The sequence below is a fragment of the Pseudoliparis swirei genome, chromosome 17, assembly GCF_029220125.1.
Source record: "Pseudoliparis swirei isolate HS2019 ecotype Mariana Trench chromosome 17, NWPU_hadal_v1, whole genome shotgun sequence".
Taxonomy (NCBI): domain Eukaryota; kingdom Metazoa; phylum Chordata; class Actinopteri; order Perciformes; family Liparidae; genus Pseudoliparis; species Pseudoliparis swirei.
The window spans coordinates 13,665,513-13,686,908 of record NC_079404.1 but is presented as its reverse complement, the minus strand read 5'-3'; the positions used below and the strand labels follow the sequence as shown (position 1 = coordinate 13,686,908).

Genomic DNA, 21,396 nt, shown 5'->3' with positions numbered 1-21,396 from the left:
AACTAAATGTAATAAAAGGAGCATCTTCAGGCCAACACGGGCATTTGGGCAGTAGGTAGATACGTCACTATGTTTGGACAAAGTTCTGACAAAGTGGTCGATGCAACAATGACTTAAGCTGCTTAAGAACGTCAGAATACTAAATAACAATAAGCCTTAAAAATATCTACATATAGAAGTTAGTTCTTAATTCTAAAATTCTTCCCAGGATGTGAAGCAACCGTCCTCTCGAGTGGCTGGAGGCCTGAAAGTATTCAGTGGCAGATTTATCAAACAGCACGTGCACCGAAGTGTCTGGATGCAACACAATATTTGTTCAATCTATTAAATATGCAACTGTTTTACTGTCTTTGTTTTTATGGGGCTTATTAATTCATGTCCACATATTGACACATCAGTCACAACAAGAATGAGCCGACTCGCTGTAGTGTTAAAATGGAGCACTTTACTCTTGCACAACACATACAGAGCACGTTTTCAATATCAAAAATAAAATTGCCTTCTTTGGAGCACATTTCATCGAAATCGTGCCTCTTTTCTAGAACAACCCAAACATGTTCAGAGAGATGGATTTCTAAATGCTCATGTCTTTACAGCAAAGAACACACACTCGTTAGTCAAGTTCATCTTTTGGTTCGTGTGCGGTTTCCTTTGGCGGGCAACGGGCCGGCGGCGCGCTCGTCAGTCGGTGGACAGTCGGCGTGTCCGAGGAGCAGGACCCACGCAGACATGAGCGTTACGGCGGCCAGGAGAACGACAGACAGAAAGTGTCTGTTGAACACGGCGGTGGTCTCACAGCAGATGTTACCCTTTTACATCCTAAATTAGTGCCTTTTAAATATATAGTTTCAATGAATTCTCTTGCACATAAATAGCCTCATTATTGCTCATTAGAAAAACAAACATTTATGAAAAGTACAACTCACACAAACTGGCATGTAAATCTATAACGAAGCATTTTATTGGCCATAATAATGCACAAGCAACATCAAAAGAATGTTAGCAACTGAACTTATTGACTAGTATTTGAAAACAAGCGTTTCAAAGCTTTGCTGCGGTTCAAACTATTCTAGATTAGAAAGGTAACTTCTCAAACAAATCTATTGTTCACAGAAACAGTTCAAATTAAACACTAGTAAATTAATTCATTTATACATGTACTTAGGAAACGGGTCCAAATAAAACACCGCCATATTATGCTCATTTAGAGAATATTTACAATTGTTAAAAAAAATCTGTATTACAGCTCCATCCATTTGAAATGTCAATCATTCGTTGGCGCCGTTGGTTTGAGCCGTCTCGATGGGATCGCCAGTGACTTCATCAGCCGCCTCGTCTGCGTCGGGATCCTGAGGCAGAAAAGCAGTCGGTGAGTCCGTCTCCACTCAGGCGGTTGCGCAGCATGCCTCATGTGCAGACCGCATACTACATGTTCATCTGAAAGGTTTTGTAGCGGTCTCAGTCACATTTATTCTTAAAGTCTTCTAAAGTCGCATATCGCAAGACGATAATTTATGTTTGAGACCGAGAATACGACCACAAATACCGATGGATTCAATATTTTGGAACAATTTGATTCAACTGGGAAAATATTAACACAAAAGGAAGATCTCCTCCGGTTGTTTAAGCATTTAAAATAACGACATACAAACTTTAACTACTTTATTTCCCTACATTTCACCGGTGTAAAACCACCGCACTGGCTTTGTGGTTGCAAAGAAGTTACCAGCGGCAACACTGGCGCATATCAAGTCATTTCATCACGCAGTCAGTGACAGAGTTTTGTGTTTGTAGTGCCGACTCCCACTTTCTTTCCTTCCCGTCACGGCGCTGATGACCAGACGGCGCCGCGACCAACGACAGAAATCCACCACGTGCAATGTTGGTCATGTGTCTGTTGGTAATGGTCAATTATCTTCTTGCTCATAATTTAATATACATTTCTTGAAAACCAGTTCTTGTTACCGGTGTAGGATGATGTGGTTCAGGCCCTAATAATAGTAATAACTTTACATTGTCATTATATATAATATGGTTAAAGTCATTCATGAACCAACTTCCTATTTATTAACTTGTGTGCTCTGCTGAGCTTTGATTCTGTTCCATGAGTCTGTTCCTTCCTCTACCTGGTTGTCACGATCCTAAAATTATAACTTCTATACGATACCTGATACCAGAATTCAATACAATACCATAAATACGATACTGCTATATTTATCTACAGTAGTAATAAAATAAAACCCCAAAACAAAAACTCTTCGGATCTACACTATTAACGGGGATGACCTATTTTTAATTCAAAACGGCGAATTCCGCCGAAAGGTGAGAAGTTTGCAGGTATGAATATTGGCCAATAAAAATATCTATCGCCATTATGTAAGATCTCAATGATCTCTTATTTGCAATATCAAATTTGATAAACTAGCCAATTTGACAGCGTAACTTGTTCATCCCTCGTGCTCACTCTGGTCATCAAGACTTCAAAGGAGAAATACATCAGTGATGCAGCCTGAGAGGAACACGCTCCTCTCTCGGAATCAGAATTTCATATCTAGCCGCTGTTTTACAATCTGTATTGGTACAGATTGTAAAACCCTTCGAGGCAAACTTGTGATTTTAAACCATACACGATTAATTTAATTGAAGACTCTTTAGCACATAAACATCACGCAAGCACACAGCCCTTTCTGTAAATATCTAAATAAAGCCGAACAGAGCGTGCACTTAACCCTCCTGTTACCTTCACATTTACTAACATATTTTACCCTCGGGGTCAATTTGACCCCAGCAATTAAAACCTCCAGAAAATTATTAGAATTAATATTGTTTCCCAAGTTTAAGTGTGAGGTACTTTATGTTTGTTTGTTGACTACCTAAATAGCCCTTTAAATATATAAAAAAGTTGATATTTCTTATATGTTTGACACAGTGAAAAACAGCCTGGGGTCAAATTGACCCCAAGGAACACCGACATTAAACATTGAATGGGGTCAAATTGACCCTAAAGGTAACAGGAGGGTTAAAGTCACGAACAGTGTGTCTGAATGAGTCAAGAAGAGTTTTCACTTATTTAAACGTTGCACCTTTTTCAGCACCGCCAGCAGCTCTTTGACGGCGGACGTCAAGGTGTTGGACGTCTGGCTTATCTGGTCGAGGTAGATGTTCCTCTGCTCGTCGGTGACCTTGAGCGTCTGCTCGGTGTTGCTCAGCGTGCTTTTCACCTCCTCCAGCTCCTTGGACAAGGCTGTGTTGGCTTGCTCCACCTGAGCTTTAACCTTTGAATCTTCATCTGATTGAGACACAACACAGTTGGATGGACGATCAGAATGACGACGGGTCAGCGATTAGGCACAGTGGTCATCGAGAAAGCAACTTTAGGTCAAATCATACTTTCTTTTTACTTCTCAAACTTTAACAGCGTCTGCCTGTCATCTGTCGAAAGTGAAAATGTGTTTTTCAAGCTGAGAAACCGTCCAATAGGAATCTCCGTTTCCCTTAATACAGCCAATCAAAATGCTTTGACCATTTTTGTTAAGCTAGCCAGCCAGCTTGCTGAATTTTGCGAGGCCATTAACATCTCTTTCACTTTGTCCACCAGTCAGAGGACGTTATATAGGATTTAGGTATCTCGTATTTACACATTACTTTTAAAAAGACAATGTTGTTGGAAAGCCGCCAGAGACGATTCCAAGTTAAGGAACCAAAGAGTTCCGGCCTCTGTCTGTCGCCCTAACAGAAAGCACGCTTGTGTTTAGCACCATAACCTGCTGGGAACCCGACGAGGTTTAAAAACCAAACCGGTTTAAGCGTGTACTTTGTATGTGGAAGTTGTGAATAATGTGCCAGTCCACAGTTCAGAAATCCCAGAGGAAGAATACTGAATGAAGTGAGACTGAGCTTCTTTGTAGCACGGCTCGAATTGAGTCAGATCATTGTCCAGAGGGACTTCGGACACAGAGTGTAGCCTGCATGCAACTCAAGTGAATATGAAACATTTCCAAATGCAGCATAATACAATTTAAAATGTTACCCATTTTGGCATCCTGCACCATGAGCTTCTTTTCTATTTCCTCTCTTGCTTTCTCACTCTTCTCCAGTTTCTGCATCATGCTGCCAACGTCGACCATGGCTCCATTAAACACGATCAGATTTCCGGACTCACTGGCCTCAGACTGCACACAGGCTTTAGAAGCAGGAAGTAGTTCTCGGTTGCCTGACAGAGATGGAGCACATTCATTTATAAAAAAAGAAAAAGCTCTCTGCAGCGGCCCATTGCTTTATGGTGGCTGGAGCTTAATTTTATGACACGTTCAATATCATTATAGATTTAAAAATTCGGCACAATTCATGGTAATACATCAGTGATAATAACACTCACCTAGGAGGTTTTCAATCTGAGCTTCATTAAAGTCAGGAACAGGTTCATCTTTCTCGCTGTCTGTCAGTTTACGGTAGGAACAGGACTCTCTGATCACCGGCTTGTTCAACAGCTTCTTTATCTGCAAACACATGCGAGAGGGAGAGAGTGAAGAAGACTAGAGTCTCAGCATCAAGGGGGCACAGAAACAAACTAACAACAATGAGGTCCGTGTGTGATCACCTGAGCACGGGAGAGGTGCAGTCCCAGAGTGTACAAGATCTCTTCCAGGTCTCTCTCCAGCAAATAGCCACAGTGGCTCTGATCAAAGTAGACGAACGCCATCAGCAGCTCCCTGTTGTGTGTGACCATCAGCTTCTTCTCCTGGTGTAACAACAACAACCACATTTATACCTACAAGCACAACGTCTTCACAATATGCCTAAATCAAACAGTATGTTATATAAGTAACCGTTTCAACATTAACCGGAATTAAGATTTTGTAAAGATAAATTCTATTAGTTAAACAGTGAAAAGAAAGCAAGGCAAAACTCAAAAGGAAATGCAGCCCACTTCCAATGAGCCAGAGAGCAGAGACTGTACGTGAAAAGTGGACGTGGGGATTTCACCCATTGATTTGTGGTAATGAAGCATCGAGTGAATTGAAGTGACCATATTTGGACTGTGGAGGAGTGACCTAGAGACGCTGGATACGGGGTCTGGTAGGGTAGCGAGCTCTTCATCACAAGGTAGCCGCCCTAAAGCCTGCTCCCCTTTATGGTCTGGTGGTCTCGAAATGGACCGTCATTTACTAAAAGAACATGTTGTCTTGAAAAAGAACTTGAAGCTAGCAATTGAGAACATACTAATGTTTAAAATTGTATCATTGACTTCTCTAGAGCTAGGCATCTTTTTGCAGCCAGTTGCCACCCCCTGATGGTCAGTAGAGAGAATGCCCTTTAAGACACTTCAGCATCGGCTTCACTTCTCAGAACCAGAGGGTGCTGCCTGCCTGACACAGTTGTTGTTATCTTGTTAACACAGGAACTGGCATGTATTCAGACACTTAACCTTGACACACACTGGACTTCTACGTTCACAGCTATAACCTGACTGCCAACGACTCCATACTCCTCACACACGCTCGCTTTCACAACCGAAAACGTGCTAACGTTCCACAATACTTACAAAAGTTGCGGAAACCCTGACAGAGTGCCAGGATGACAACTGTGTCGCTAAAGTAAGAGACTTATTGCAAGAGTAGCTGCATGCATTCACGACCGGACACATAACGACGCGCTGCTCCCTCGCCCAGACGAATGAACTGTGGACTCAGCTGCCCGTTCTGCACAGAAACTGCAGCTCGCAATGAATGGTTTAACCCATTTGTGCATCTGGATATTGTTGCAGCTGTGCGGCTCGTTAGCAACCACAGCACGAGGGCTGCAACTACGAAGTGATAAGAATCGATGATTAAAATAGGTGGCACGAATCCATAATGAAATTCACTATCGATTCGGTGTGTCGCGCGATTATTACGACACTCAAAAGGTCGCGAAGACGTTTGAGTATTAAAAAAAGTTGAGTTGAGCGCAGAGCGGAGGGAGAGGACAGACCATAATGCTGCGTTGCGAAAGCCAATCAGCGTTGAGACGCTCCGCCGTCGGTGAATCTAACTGGCTGCTGCTGCTGCTCCAGTAGCGCTGGAAGCAGAAGTCATGTGATGTTATGAGCTTAAACACGAGGGCGTTAGATGTTCCGACGCTTGTGGGATGTCCTCAACAAGTATAAAGCAGAACTGGTGGTTAATTCTTCCGTGGGGGATGAAGGAAATGATAATGGTTTGCATGGAGCAAAGCGACGGAGATAAGCCACGCCCCCTTTCAGGCACAGATGATCCACACATAGTTGGGCAAGTAAATTCACGCGACTAAAGTTCTGTTTTTGAATAAAGGGTTGGAAATTAATGTTGTTTAAAAAAAAATCCGATTCATCAATTCAAAAAATCGACAGAATAGTCGATTAAAAATAATAATTGGTAGTTGCAGCCAATTTAAAACGGTTAATCATGGGTTAACAAGAGTCAGCCATCAGTCAAAACTAATTAAATGTATCATCCCTCTACAACTTTTAACAACAGACCAACCTTGTCTTTGGAGGACCTCTCTTTTGACGACTTGCGGTCACCCTTGCAGTCTTTCCGGTCTCTGTCACTGGAATCTTCATCATCCTTGTCTAAGAAATATCAATAGTATCAACAAGTAGCAAAACATCTTTAAATGTAAAATTACGTTGTGCGTTTAATAAGTGTGGCTGTAAATACAAGAAGAATTTCAATTTCCAACAAAAGAAAGTAATGTTTTTCTCCACTTCAGGCCTCAGAGAATGTGGAAGCGGTATCCATCACGGGCTCAGCGTGGTGCATGATTTCTCATCATTGGCCAAATAATATTGTGGGAAATTAAAAAAAATTGTATTAATTGAGTTGTGTTTAAAGAAAATCTGCAGTACCATCATCATCATCCTCCTCTGCATCTTCAGCCTCCATGGGGTCATATTCTTCAGCATTGGCCGTGCTGCAATCATCTTCGTTCTCCTCTTCATCTTTAGACGACTCCTTTTTCACAACCTTGTCATCGCACTGAAAACACACGACAGAAATGACAACTTGCTTCATTTGTCAGGCAAATTACATCCTGAGAAGACCAGATAGGTTTTACCCTCCTGTTACCTTCACATTTACTAACATATTTTACCCTCGGGGTCAATTTGACCCCAGCAATTAAAACCTCCAGAAAATTATTAGAATTAATATTGTTTCCCAAGTTTAAGTGTGAGGTACTTTATGTTCGTTTGTTGACTACCTAAATAGCCCTTTAAATATGTAAAAAAGTTGATATTTCTTATATGTTTGACACAGTGAAAAGCAGCCTGGGGTCAAATTTACCCCAAAGAACACCGACCTTAAACATTGAATGGGGTCAAATTGACCCTAAAGGTAACAGGAGGGTTAAGAGGCTTACCTTCTTCTTTTCCTCCTCATCCTCTTTAGTCTTCTTGACAGCTGGTTCTTCATTTTCCTCCTCTTTTTCCGTCTTTATTTCTCGCTTCTCCAGCTCCTTCTTGCATTTCTTCTCCTTTTCCTTCTTTTCATCTTTGTTAGGAAAGGCCACCAGGACTTTATATATGCGGTAGCCAAAATCTCTCTGTAGCATCTCATTAAACAGCTCAGCGAATAAAGAAATCTGGAGAGAAAAATATGTCAGTTTATGATCAAGTCATAAAAAAAGTCACTTTCAGCTTGTTTTCATACATCATTATCTATTTTAGACGTAATCTGTAGACTTATTTCATTTTACTCGAACACAGCATAAAACTGTGACCAGTAATTCTCACCTCAAAAGAGTGCTCCTTGTTGTCTTCCAGTCTGTAGTCCAACAGCACACTCAGCGACATGACACTGCAATCAAATTTGCCATTCTTGGCGGCCCAGTTTGGGCTTACGATGATGGTTGGCTCATCAGGGAGGATGTAGCGCTTTTCTCTCCGCTGGCGCTCAAGCTCCTCCTGCTTCTTCTTTTCCTCCTCCTAACAGAGAAGAACACTTCAAACTTATTCAAGATTAACCTTATTATGTTATATAATATTGAAAACACAGACGTAGAAATAATTGCCTCTCAATAAACAATGACACCGCAGTTTGAAGACCATGGTTTTGGTCCCACAATAACAAACATAACAATTAAATCCTCTCTACCTCCCGGTCTTCCTCGGTGCGAGGTGGTTGCTCTTCCTCAGCAACCTTTACCTCCGGTTTCTCCGGCTCCTTGGACTCCTCCACTTGCTCCTCCACCTTCAGCTGCTTGGTAAGACGGGCGATCAGCTGCGACTTTAACCCTTTAGAGCTCAGAGAGCGACAATCAAGCTCTTTGCGCAGGTCATTCACCTAAAAGGGGAGAAAAAACATTGGGTATGCTCATCTAACCGTGGGAGGAAAAGTAATCTCTATGCACAAATATATAAGAATGAACATTTGTAATGTCCAAAGATAGTTATACTTCATAACATGTCTGCTTTCCTATCTCCACAAGTGTCGAGGGTTGCTCTCTTAAAACCCACCTTCATGGATTTCGGGTCAAGTTTAGCCCAGTGAGTGGGAACACTGACGTCCTTCGATTCATCATCATCATCCTTCTCCTCTTCCTCCTTGATAGGAAATCATAAAGATAGAGACAGGCAGAGACACAGAAGGAGGTGGGATAGCAGACAGTCAGTACACTGCCTGTGGCCCGAGTGAGCTTTAAAGTTGATCCGTGCAAGAAGCAAGGTCACATCTGTCTTTCATTGTCTCGACCTAGTGGGCTCTCGACTGTGTTTAAGTCCACTGCTACTGAAGCGTACACAGGGAAGCTCTCTAGCTCTTATAAAAACCAACAGAAATGCCCACCAGCAGCCAATCAATCAATCTGTGGAACACAAAAAAAGGTACAAAATCAATGAGAGGTGTGTCCAAAAGATGTGGAGGTACATCTGGTGAACTGAAGCTGGTCTCAAAACGGCGTGAGGATAGGGCGGCCCTACCATGGTCTATGACTGGGGTACTGGTCATTTATGGGTTTTATACACCTACGTCAGATAGGAGCCATCTGTCCAACCAACTGCCCTGGAAAAATCAAAGTCTACATATAGTCCAAATGAGAATGTAAAATCCAACAAGAACAGACAGAACAGGACTTTCGGGAGGTTTTCTTTTTGAAGTCAGAAAATATCAAATTGATGTAGAAAGGCTTATACAAAGACACATTTCTACAACACACACACACACATTATTTACACACAACTGACTCAACAGATTCCAGCGTAAACAAACATTTTAGATCCCAGCGTCTGAAAATCACAACTGGCTCAAATTTCAGCAACTATTTTGAGATCATTGTTAAACCAATTTCATAAGCACCTACATTCAAAGCAGGTTAAGAAAGCATTGTTTTAAATAATGCATACAAAAATGCCAAGTTTAGCATGAAGGATTTTACCCAGATTAACAAACAAATGGAGGCGTTTGAGAAACTGGAAGCTGTTTTATCAGTTGTGATCGGGGCCTATACAACACGACCTAGTCTCACTGCTTCCACTGTGTGTGTCTGCTGGATGTGAGGGAAGGTGGATGTGCCGATGGAGGAATGGAGGAGTTGGAGCAGAGGAGAAGGGACAGGTTGAGGAGTAAACGGAAGACGCCTAGGTGAGGTGTGGTGGAACAATAATCTGCCTGTGTGTCTGCGTGAATGGTGGGGTGTGCATTGTGTCTGACGTGTGTCTGGGGTTTGTTTTTTTGTAATTCCTGTGCCTTCCTGTGAGAAGCGGAAATGAGAAGAGAGGGATTAGCGGTTCAGTGCCTGTTCTCCATCCGCCTCCTTTCGCTCGGCCGACAGCTTCTCGGCCAGCTGCTCCCGAAGTCGCCGTGACAGCACCTCCCACTCTGAGCGGGTAGGAAGACAATGCCAAACATCCGGAAGAAACAAAACCACTGTCTCCACATGAGCAGGGACAGTCCGCCCCTTGTGTGTCTCCTCCGGCCGGTGATAGCGAATCTCTGCAAAACGATACCTGTCGCAAAGGAAGAAGGTGCATTGGAAAGAAACATTTTGGTCAGGGCACAGGATAAAAGGCAAGCCTGGCTAAGGCGAGCTTTCTACAGCTACTCCCTCCCACGAGCTCACTGAATGAGCGTACATATCATGACAGTGACCCGACTCCCACACAACACAGTATCGACAAATGGACCCAGTCTGCAGCTCTCCAACTGTCGTCACAGGTTACGGCAGCCATTTTGAGGAAGTTGACAGACAATCACATGAAATAAATCACATCCCCAAATTCAGCCCCCACTACTGCTTCATGCCACAGTCCATGTGTTTGGTTTTGCATTACAATGAAATGTGCATAATACTGTGTATGTATAAAGAGTGTGACAGAAAGAGAGAGCCAAGACGACAACACACAAGAAGCCAACAATAACACCGCACAACACGATAAATAATGATGAATAGGCAGCAACTTAACAAAACATTCATCATTAATATTAAAACGGAAACACACAAATATCACATCATCAACATGTCCAGGAGATTTTCTATAGAAGTAGTCAAATTATGCAGCATATTATAGTTCTTATTACCAGTTATTCAATTTAAACATTAACAAATATTGATTAGGATAACAGCTCTTACCACTGAGTGCACAGACTAAGATCTATGCCGGTGAGTCCCTTGCAACAGCGTATGGCTGTCTTTATAAGGACCGACGGATCGTTCTCTGGGTCAGCTCCATCCAGAGAGGGAGACCAGTGGCCGCCGATGGCCATGGCCTCATCTTTACCCCTCATTCCCACCAAAAACTAAAGGAGAGACAGACGGGTACAAAGGAGAACCACAGAGTAGAATAGGTTAGATGGAAATAGGGAATGACAGCATTGATAAGGGGGGTGGAGGTTGGAAAGAGAAAAAAAGAGGATGGACAGAGAGAAAGACAAAAAGGTCAGCAGCATGTTCAAATAGTCATACTTCTGAGGATCCACAGCCAACGGATAAAAACAACACACATAGAAGTCAACATCAGTTCAGCGATGGCGGTCAGGTCATGTGCATGGCACAAGCATGGACAATCTGTGATGTACCTTGATGAGTCGAGCAGGATGTTGGAAGGAGTCTTTGACTTCCTGCGAGTCCTCTGCCAGAGCACAGGACTTGTGATAGAGCTCCTCGATACTGGGGTTAGCCAGTAGCATCACCTGCATTATAAAAAGATTACACATTACAGTTATCATCATTTGAATAGTAATACAATCACACCTTATTTTGATCCCAACAGACATTCAGTGTAATCTTTCATTTAAGAAAGTGACACTTTTGTGGATCTTATTTTTGCAAGGGAGCACTGGAACAAGACAAGCAACTGCTCAGCAAGGTGGCCACTTGTCCTCTTCCCTGCTGTTGTTGCCTCACAGCATGAAATCAGAGCCAATTGTATTTATTGATGACCGACTTCTTTATTGAAGTTTACCACGGTAATTACGGGTATGTATTTGTCACTGTACGTCATACCTTAGCACTGTAGGTGTGGTTGGCATCAGGAGGGTCGAGCACAGCTGTATTCTTCACTAGAGGATCCACCTCTTTGTTCAAGATGTGGAAGTTGCAGGCGTTACTCAACTGGAAGGGTCTTGTTAGAGGGAAGGCATCCACCCAGGTGAAGACAGCGTCAAAGAAATCACTAGGAATGTAGAGGCTCTGATAGCGCCTTCTCAGCTCCATCATGTCACAGTTGGAACTGGAGAACCCACAGAGGACAGTTTAGACCTCCACAACACAAACTAGGACATAATGTTGACTACGACGATGGGGGTCGCTATCTCCAAGCAGGTTGTGAGATCATTTCAGGGGGTCCCAAGACATAATAAAAACTACATAACATATTTTATAATTTTTTCTGCATTAGATTGCTTGTACCAGTGATATAACTTTGCTCAGAATAGATGATTGTAAAGTCAAAATGTGCCTGCACATGAGTTTCTGACGAGGATTTCCAGCAAGCCAGGGGGAGGGGAAAGTCGACAGACACTGGAGCACATTGCATAAGGCCTAGGTGCTAGCTGTCAAACTAAATAAAATATGGGCTCTTGGGAACACCAACCTGATTATTGTTGGGTTGATAAGCACTGGACTATCACACCACTGACACGTTGACATACAGTACAACGCTTCAGTCATCCATTTCAGAGAAAAACTGACGGAATGAAACACGGAAAAGATTAAACTCACCCATCTAAGCTGAACTTGGAAAACTGAACGGTGTAGCGAGGAACCGCCCTGCGAGGCCGCCGAGGTGAGCGGTCACGTCTGGGAGAACGATCTCTGGAACGTTTGCGCGTGGGCGAGCGCTCTCTCGACCGCCTGCGCTCACGATCTCGGTCTCGACTACAGAATTGATGAGTAAACACACTAGGATGAATAACTTATGCTGAAGGCTTATTTCAGAGACAAATATTCAGTCATCTGTAGTAATATCCATCAGCATCTCACTTGCGTTCCTCTTTAGTCCTTAGGATGAGCTCAGGGCCTCTGTCATTGCGACCGGGGAAACGAGGTGGAGGCTCGATGCGTCGGACAGGCTGCGGCATAAGTCTCACTGGGGGCTGAAGCAGACCCCCTGAAAACACATCTAGAAACCAGGGAAATAATGCTTGTTTAATACCATACCAGAAAGACAGCTTTGATTTGGTCAATGTTGTGCCAAAACAGCTGTAAAGATACAGGTGATCAACATCACTCGTCTACCTGCTACATATTGGATATTAGATCAATTCAATCAAACTGAAAAGTATTTCACCTTTGGGTGGGGGCTGTGATAGAAGAGGCTGAGGAGGGTTTTGGAGAAGAGGGGCCAGAGAGGCAGCCGACATTTGGGTTTGCAGGAGGGAAGGAGGCGGAGCTTGGGTTGGAATACTGAATGTCGTTGGGGGAGGTAGCGACTGCAGCATTGGGGGTGCCTTCATCATGTTAGGTGGAGGCTGGCTCTAGAAAAAGGAGACAAAAAAGGAGGTATGCATAAATTCAAAAGCAAAGCAAAAACCATTTTCAATTAAAATGGCGATGATTGCTCACTGTGTACTGTACAGAATCTTCACTCGCTGCGTGAAAGAAAAAAGCTTGGAAATGGTCTGAATGTCTATTTGAAACACAGTTGTACTCTTCTTAACCCCTTAGAAGGTGCCCAGATAGACTGGTTCAACCAAACAATACCAGATAGGCATAGTCTGAGGATATTTCATGCATGAAGTGAGCAGGAAGGTTTAGCAGGAAAGTTTAGCATCTTGCTGAAATCTAAATCAGGCACGTTGGGTGAATGGAACCGGTAGAACCAAAAGGCCACATTGCCCCCGCATTCAGAAATATTAAATCAACTACAAATACCACTATGACAATTACATATGTATCACTGCTTTGTAAGGCTATGATTTGAGTGGTACTTCACACTAAATTCCCATCCAAAGATTACTATAATCCAACACAACCTCTTAATATACATAAAGTTATGTCTTCCCCGTAGAGATATTTCCAGATTTAATTACTAAGTAGTGTGAAAACACTTCTGAATCAAAAGCAACAGTCCAAGCAACATAAGTTTGTTTTGCAAACAAAATAATTATAGAATCTAGGTAAAAGGGCCATAGTCTACCACAAACAGCACATACACAATGCAGAATGAAACTGGAGTATTGAAGCACTGACTGTGGTGAATTAATGTTCCTTAGAATAAAGAAATTCTTGATAAACCACGAAACAATGTTGGTTCTATCCATTTAGCAAGGACAGGAAACCAAAAGAAGAAGCAAAAACTGCAGTTAAGAATAGATGCAGCTATGGTTACAGTTTAACATGAACAGGTAGCAAGAAAGTCAGGAAACAAATAAACAAGTCAAACAAAGAAACAGAGGAGGGAGAAGGATTAACAAAGTGTGTGATTCAGGTGTGGGGGGTTACATTTTGTCTGTGGTCCAAAGTGGAGTGCATGTCTGAGTAGCGCAGCTGCATTCCTGGATCAGTGTAAAGGTTGCCGAGCTGTGGAGGACCTTGAGGTAAAGGCTGCTGATGCTAGGAGGGATTGAGAAGACAACAGTCAGTTAAAGACAGAGAGGTACAGATATAAACTCTGAGAAAAACACATGTATTAGGACTCTGTTCAGACTATGCCAGATGACTTTAAGGTGAACCTGTGGATCGCAATTCTGGAAATAATTCAAACAGATATGTTGCCATTTTCAGCATTTTGCTTCTGTAAGACAGCAAGAGTTTCAATGTTTAGTTCGGTAAATAAAGCCAAAGCCTGAAACTAACTGTAGCAAACGCACAAATACACAGTTCAGAGCAAACGCAAGATTTAAGAAAATTAAGGATTGGGGTTAGGGTTCACATTATGTGTAGCTCAATAAATAATCAGGACTCTTTCAAATGTGAAAAACTATCCCTGTAAATATAATTACATAGCAAGTATGAATTAATTAATCAAAGTCAGTGTCTTTATATTTTTGGGGCAATTTTGAAGCCATGAAGAAATGCATTGAAAATATTAATATTGTGCTGGTTGTCTTTATAATAATACCACATATCTAAAAAGGAATTAAAGTTCAAGCAGAAATCCCCCAGTTTGTATAAATGGACCGAAGAATGTTATTCTGTCCTTCCTGGGGGATTGAGTGCAACCTCTGGGTATTCTCACCGACTGGTTCGACAGCTGAGGTAACGTCTGGATGCGCTGAGCGTTCCACTTGAAGGGCATGTTCGGGTTGTAAACAGCTTCCACTAGGACCCTGTCCCCCACCTGAGGAGTCTTCCCCTTTACAGCACTGAAGAGACACAAAATAAACATTCCGACATCTCGATATGTCGAATAACATCATTTAAAAAGAAGACGTGCGTGTCTTTTGGAATTGCTAAATAAACGGTACTGACAAAAGCAGTGTAAGACTGGCATAAGAAAAGGGCAGTGTCAAAGCAATGCATAGAATAAAAAAAAGTATTTACCATATCATTCAACCAACACACTCACATGCACAATAAATATAGTTTGAAAGACACTTTATTTTACCTAAGCTGAAAGAAGACATCTTCATCTACAAAGCCAAACGTGTCATGTAGCTTGTTGACGACACCAGTGAAAACTCGCTGCTTCTGTGGCTGCGTCTGCTGTTGATGACTTGACCGTGGTGTTGGGTAGGACACGGTAATCTGGGCTGTCTGCTGGGGGTTGGACATGCTTGGGTTGGACATGCTTGGGCTGGGGGGCATGGAGACGGGAGGCTGAGGTAAAAGAAAGGATCCAAAAAACAGCGACTGTGAATACACTTTGGTTGAATGTGAAGCAGTAAATACCATGTCCACTCACTCTGCAAGAATGCAAAGGGAGACATTTTGAGAGGAATCAAAACTTGACTTTTTCCCAAATAAATGAAATAAACACAAAACCATGTAGAAAACTGCCAAAAAGCCATCAGGAATCAAAAAGTAAAAAATGCATTAATCTGGTCTGTGTGGAAATGTTCAAAACACTTAAGATGTAAACAGTTTGTAAGCTAATGTAGGCCTGTATGTCTTTGAGCGTTTCCTTCTTCTACACCTTCCCTATTGCTCAATATATGCTGGGATGGACTCCATTATCATGAAATGTATAAATGGATATACACAGAGCAAAAAGATTTCTGAGAACTATATATATATATATATATATGAGATCTATACATTAGGGCTGTGAAACGATTACAATTTTTAATCGGGTTAATCACAGGTTTTTGTGGATTAATCATGATTAATCACATATTACCGATATTCTCGGTATATTTTGTGAGAACATACAGATTTATGACAAAAGACGGATATATACATTTATACATTCTTCTCTACAATGGTGCTGCAACTCAGCAGTTATTTAGCAGTTTTCTTCCATATGGAACATTAATACATCTTCATCCTAAACAGAATGTTTAACCCTCCTGTTACCTTTCGGGTCAATTTGACCCCATTCAATGTTTAATGTCGGTGTTCTTTGGGGTCAATTTGACCCCAGGCTGTTTTTCACTGTGTCAAACATATAAGAAATATCAACTTTTTATTTATTTAAAGGGCTATTTAGGTAGTCAACAAACAAACATAAAGTACCTCACACTTAAACTTGGGAAGCAATATTAATTCTAATAATTTTCTGGAGGTTTTAATTGCTGGGGTCAAATTGACCCCGAGGGTAAAATATGTTAGTAAATGTAAAGGTAACAGGAGGGTTAAACAGAACATTTTTCTCTTGTTTGTCAACCATTAACTCCACCATGATACAATCTCAAGGCCTCTAGTCTTCCTCTAGCAGCTGCTGAGGCAAACTGACTGTGTGGGTTTTCGTCATGAACTGGGCCGTGATGAAAGGGACAGCGGGGACACCGCTGCAAAGCTGAAACCTCACCGGCCCGGACACGGGGACAGATTGACAAGTGACTTTTCTTTTGCTCGGTCCCGATGCGCGCGCACGGAGCTCTGTGGCGCGCGAGACGGAGATCGATAAGTGTTAACGCAACGAAGAGACAGAAATGACATGCTGCTGTGGAGATACGATCAACAACAGACGTTTAGTTTAATAAAAGAACAAAGACGTGCTATAGAGAACATGTCAGGGGGCGGGCCAATCTTTTTAATGTCATGCGATCTACCAACACTAAGCCGCGATCGACTGGCAGGTCGCGATCGACGTGTTGAGACCCTGATCTACAGGAAGTAAAAGTCGTAACAAGGTTTCCGTAGGTGAACCTGCGGAAGGATCATTACCGATGAACAGACCGTCTGCATGAGAGCGGACAGAGTTCAGATTGAAGTGGTGTATTGGAAGCTCATTTTGCAAGTGACTTTTTTTTCGTCCCGACGACCAACAACAGACGGATTGGAAGCTCATTCTGCGCATGCGTTAAAAAATAATAACTAGTTAAACCTGTAATTTAATTAACTGAGTTAACGCGTTATTTTTCACAGCACTACTATATATATGAGAAATGTGTTTTTGCACATTACCTGAGGAATCAGTGCCTGTTGAGGCTGGGGTAGCTGTAAAGAAAAAGAAAATACAAAGCGTGAACATTTTGTTAACTTGATATTACAGATTTAAACTTGTATACTGTCATTGAAACTTCATCCATCTTCCACATTTATGTCACTATATGCAGGGCTCCAGACTGCGACCAAATGGTCGCATTTTGCGCCTAAAATTAGACACAGTGCGAGTAAATTTTTCATCAACTCGCGCATGCGCGACCAGTAAATTAGCAGATTTTTTTGTTGTTGTTATTAAATATTTGTGTTGCTGACAAACTTGTTCTACACTTCAGCCCACTATAGTTAGCGATAATGCCTGAATGACTGGTTTGCTAACCGACATTAACTCCAGAAGAAGAAGAAAGGAGACGAAAACCTAAGAAGAAGGCTGGCCTGTGTGTGAGAGCGGGGGGGCGGGGGGGTTATAGGCTAATGTGTGAAAAGAGGCGCATCGCAACGGAGACGATGCGCCCGGCGAGGGCCGCAGAGTGAGAGGTCCACGAGGGGATCCTCACCACCGAGCGGCGTCCCCGTCCCCCGAGTTGAATCTCTGGGTCGACTCAGCCGACTCTCACATGTCTGCCCCTATAGACTGATGTTGACGGTAAACGCATTCGATCGGGAGCGCGTGAGGGTTTTGATAAAGTTAGCGGAAGGATTTAAGTGACAACATCCGGTTTTGCAAAGTTAGCGGAAAGAACCACGTGAAACAACATCCGTTTTTCAAAATAAGATGTCGACAAATCATACACGAACATATAAAAGTAAACAATGAACTGATTTAGTGTCTTTATAGATCGTTTCTGAGATTTAGCTTAAATTATGCTAACATTAAAACATTTTTACTGGACCAAGGAAGAGTTTATAAAAAATAAGTCAGACTTTTGTATGTTAAGAAAAGTCCTGTAAATAGATTTCCCCAAGAGTTCCAGGAAATGAATGATGCAGATGTGTTCCATACATATCTGAAATCCCCTACAATAGCAATCAAACCATTTTAATGTATCAATTAGGAAATTTTCCAAAGTAAAAGTCCTAAATGTTAAAAGAAATCAGTATTTTCTTTAATGTTTGAGTTGCTTTATATATGTATTTCCTCATAGTCCTAGGCAATAATGCTACACAATAAATAGAATGCTTCAATGGACACCGTGATCGGTGATCGGTATTATCAGATCGGCAGATACTGATTTCAGTGATCGGTGATCGGCACCAAAAACCTGATCGGTGCATCTCTAGAAACCAACAAATGTTTTGATTGGCCACATCGAAGTGCAACATGCACATGCTCAAGGTATGTTTTCTCTTAAAATATGTTTAAACTCAATACAGTAACTTCTGAAGAGTTCTCTGTTGTGAATGTTTTGCAGTTCATGAAGGCAAACAGGCATAATATTGTATTGTCAAATTATTTATCAGTAATACAATAAAAATGATGGGAAAACTTTGCAAGTCGATTTATAGTGTGCGCCCCTAAATTTTCTGCTTGCGCCCCTAAAATTTTAAGTTAGGGGCCACTGTGCTCCTAGTTAAAAAAGTTAGTCTGGAGCCCTGATATGTATTATTTGTTTCATCACATCGCTTCATCAATAAAAAATAAATATTAGGAACTAGAGAGTACATTTAATCCCAATTTAAAAGAGTGCAAAGGGATTTTACCCACAGAGAGATCAAAGTTTAAGGCATTTGAAATGTACTGCTCTAAGGATTTAGTAGCATCTAGTGGTGAGGTTGTAACTTGTAACAGCAGAGGACCTTGCAAAATGAGGTGCAAGACAAAGCTAAATCAACATATGTTTCACCTGATGAGGTACATTGTACAGTTGTTGAGGGGGTTGCTGCGGCGGCTGCTGCTGTTGTTGTTGTTGCTGCTGTTGTTGTTGCTGCTGCTGCTGCTGCTGCTGATGTTGATGTTGATGTTGTTGCTGCTGTTGTTGTTGCTGCTGCTGATACTGCTGGAGGGCTGTATTGAGCTGAGACTAGAGATGTTACAAAGAACATAGGAGAGATTAAGGCCTATTACAGTGACGCAACGCTTCAAATATGATCACAGCGAGAAGCGTATATTTCAGAGTGTGCTTAGGACTCCCTCACTGTGACGGACCTGCTGTAGTGCTGCTGTGGCAGCTGCTGCAGCCTGCTGCTGCAAAGCAGCAGTTTGCTGAGACAGCTGATAGTTTGCAGTAGATTGGTTGCCGAGAGAGGCTGCAGCCATGGACTGTTGAGAGTAAACAGATGGGGATGCTCCCAGAAGAGATGGCTGCTGCACACCAAGAGCTGCAATTAGGTAAAACAAGGCCCCAAATTCAGAGGGGTGTGAAAAAATGAATGGGCAACATTGGTGTAGAATCAATTGGGGCAGATGATGTGATAACAAAAGTAAAATTCAGTACAACCCCATATAATCAAAAGAGTACATTACATATTTGTGTAACCATGAGGGTGGGAATGAACCTGCCCAGACCCTCTGGTTTTCTACACTCACAATGCAGGTTATTGAGGTCAAGGGGCGGTCCAGAGTGACCCGACTGGGACACCGCTGTGTTAGTAAATTGAGTCGCCCATGGCGGGTTCTTCTGTCCCCCGAATTGGGCCATGACTCATTCACGTTGAAGGCAGTCTCTCTTCACCAGGCCGATAATTGTCACTAGAAACATAACCAAAGAAAAAAATAACATTAAATGAGGAATAGTAGTAGAAAAGACAAATACATAACACGGGTAAAGGAATGTTGATAGTTTGTGCGCACCCAATTGAACACCAACACGGTGTGTTTACTTTGCAATGCAGTGACTTGCTGTAACTTATGTTAAACAGCGACTTGTGCATTAGACGTCAAAGAAGCAAAGCAACAATGAGCACCAAAACAACGTGTTCAATGTGGCATCATAGCTTGACGACAAGAGCCAAATGGCCAAAAACATAACATGTTTCATTATGTATGAAAGACAACTATATTGAGCATTACCTCTAACGACAGTACGATTGATTAACAATATGTTAACGCAATCAGGCTGAAATAATCCGTGTTAAAAGGTGTGCCTTTAAATCGATCCTTCGAGAGGACACATTACATCTTTAAAACCCATGTCATGTCAAAACATGCTGACGTTAAGCTTGAATGGCCCGTAGATTAGTAGCTAGCCGCTCACAAAGACAGCGAGGCTCAAGGACCGCGAGCCACTTGCATTAACTGACAGTGGGCTCGTGCAGGCAGCTAACAAGCTAACACTGATATCTAGTCTGACATCGCCGTTACTGTTACCAATTCGTGTTAACTACACCTTGGTTTGTTATCTCAGGTAACACGTATTTCTCATGGATCTGTCCACGATGTGCCATTGAAGCACAAACGGCTCCTGCTAGACATAGGACGCTCGTAGCGTTACATAGCTAGCTAGCGAAGGCTTAGCATTTGGACGTCGTTAGCTTTGTTGAGATTAGCCTCGTGCTGGATTTGTTATCGAAAGCGAGGCCCAAACCAACGCCCGCTGTCTGTCCGAGGGCGCTAAATGTCCAGTGTTTTAAAACAGTAAAAGCACACAGCAAATACCATGCACTCTGTTATTAGTTGCACTTTAAATGGGCATAATAACTAGCGTAATAAAGGTTTTTTATTTAAACAGTCAACAGAGCTCGCTTACCGCTGTCCTGCGCCGGCCAATGTAGACATGAACTGCGCGTGCGCAGGAAGAGAAGCGCCTGTTATCGACAACCGAGGTTTATTGAAAAGTAGTTCGTTTGTATTTTCAAAAGATATGTTGCCGTCCCCATGTGCCCGTGCCTCGAGATTACGAGTACACAAATATACTAAACATTAAGTCGATTACAAATTAAGTGTACATTTACAAATCTTACGCTTTCTTTCCTGTAACACTAGCGTGTCATTTTTTTTCTTTCTTTTTCTGCCCACGTGCGACATGTCAGCAGACATAACTGGATCAACAATAACTAATAGCCTACTAATGAAAAAAGGGAATCAACAACAAAGAATTGTTTTCAAATTGTGAACTTTGTTTGAAACACTCAGTGCGTTTACATGATGGTATAATTCGAATCTTGCTTTAGTCGGACTATGCTATCTTTTGGGGGATCTGCTGTTATCCCAATATACATGGCAGTGAGTAATTCGAATCATTGGCCGAAAGCATGTCATATCCGATATGATAGGTGGCGCTGTTTTCATTACAACTCGTGGTGATACAGCCATTTCCGCTTGACCTCTTCACCACCACCAACAACATTTCGAGAAAGATGGCGAACAGAGAGCAAGGCGAAGCTACATCCCTCTACTATTCTTCCATGGTGTTAATAGGAGTACAGCGAATGCAAATGGCTTCTGTGAATCTGAAGAATGGAGCACAAAGTACATATATATCATACAGGTTTTGTAGGCAGTTACACAGCAAA

The 21,396-nt window shown here is 42.2% G+C and overlaps 1 protein-coding gene across 2 annotated transcripts; it reads right to left on the bottom strand.

Annotated features, from left to right (window-relative positions):
• Positions 1-425: 425 nt before the first annotated feature.
• On the bottom strand, positions 426-21,267 carry ccar1 (cell division cycle and apoptosis regulator 1). 2 transcript variants are annotated; one of them, XM_056435139.1, is made up of 25 exons: positions 19,472-21,267; positions 19,091-19,263; positions 18,789-18,965; positions 16,966-16,998; positions 15,005-15,216; positions 14,636-14,762; positions 13,900-14,010; positions 12,746-12,932; positions 12,439-12,577; positions 12,178-12,333; positions 11,461-11,686; positions 11,034-11,147; positions 10,588-10,754; positions 9,754-9,964; positions 8,477-8,563; positions 8,115-8,303; positions 7,754-7,945; positions 7,381-7,602; positions 6,869-6,998; positions 6,504-6,592; positions 4,601-4,741; positions 4,379-4,499; positions 4,031-4,213; positions 3,084-3,289; positions 426-1,349 (listed from the first exon to the last, which is right to left on the bottom strand). In XM_056435139.1, exons 1-25 carry the CDS (start codon positions 19,581-19,583, stop codon positions 1,269-1,271), a joined length of 3,786 nt encoding a protein of 1,261 aa, XP_056291114.1. In that variant the 5' UTR covers positions 19,584-21,267; the 3' UTR covers positions 426-1,268. The 2 variants fall into 2 exon arrangements, with proteins under 2 accessions (XP_056291114.1, XP_056291113.1); XM_056435138.1 differs by lacking the exons at positions 16,966-16,998; positions 18,789-18,965; positions 19,091-19,263; positions 19,472-21,267 and having other exon boundaries at positions 12,178-12,357; positions 15,005-15,219.
• Between the last annotated feature and the right edge of the window lie 129 nt (positions 21,268-21,396).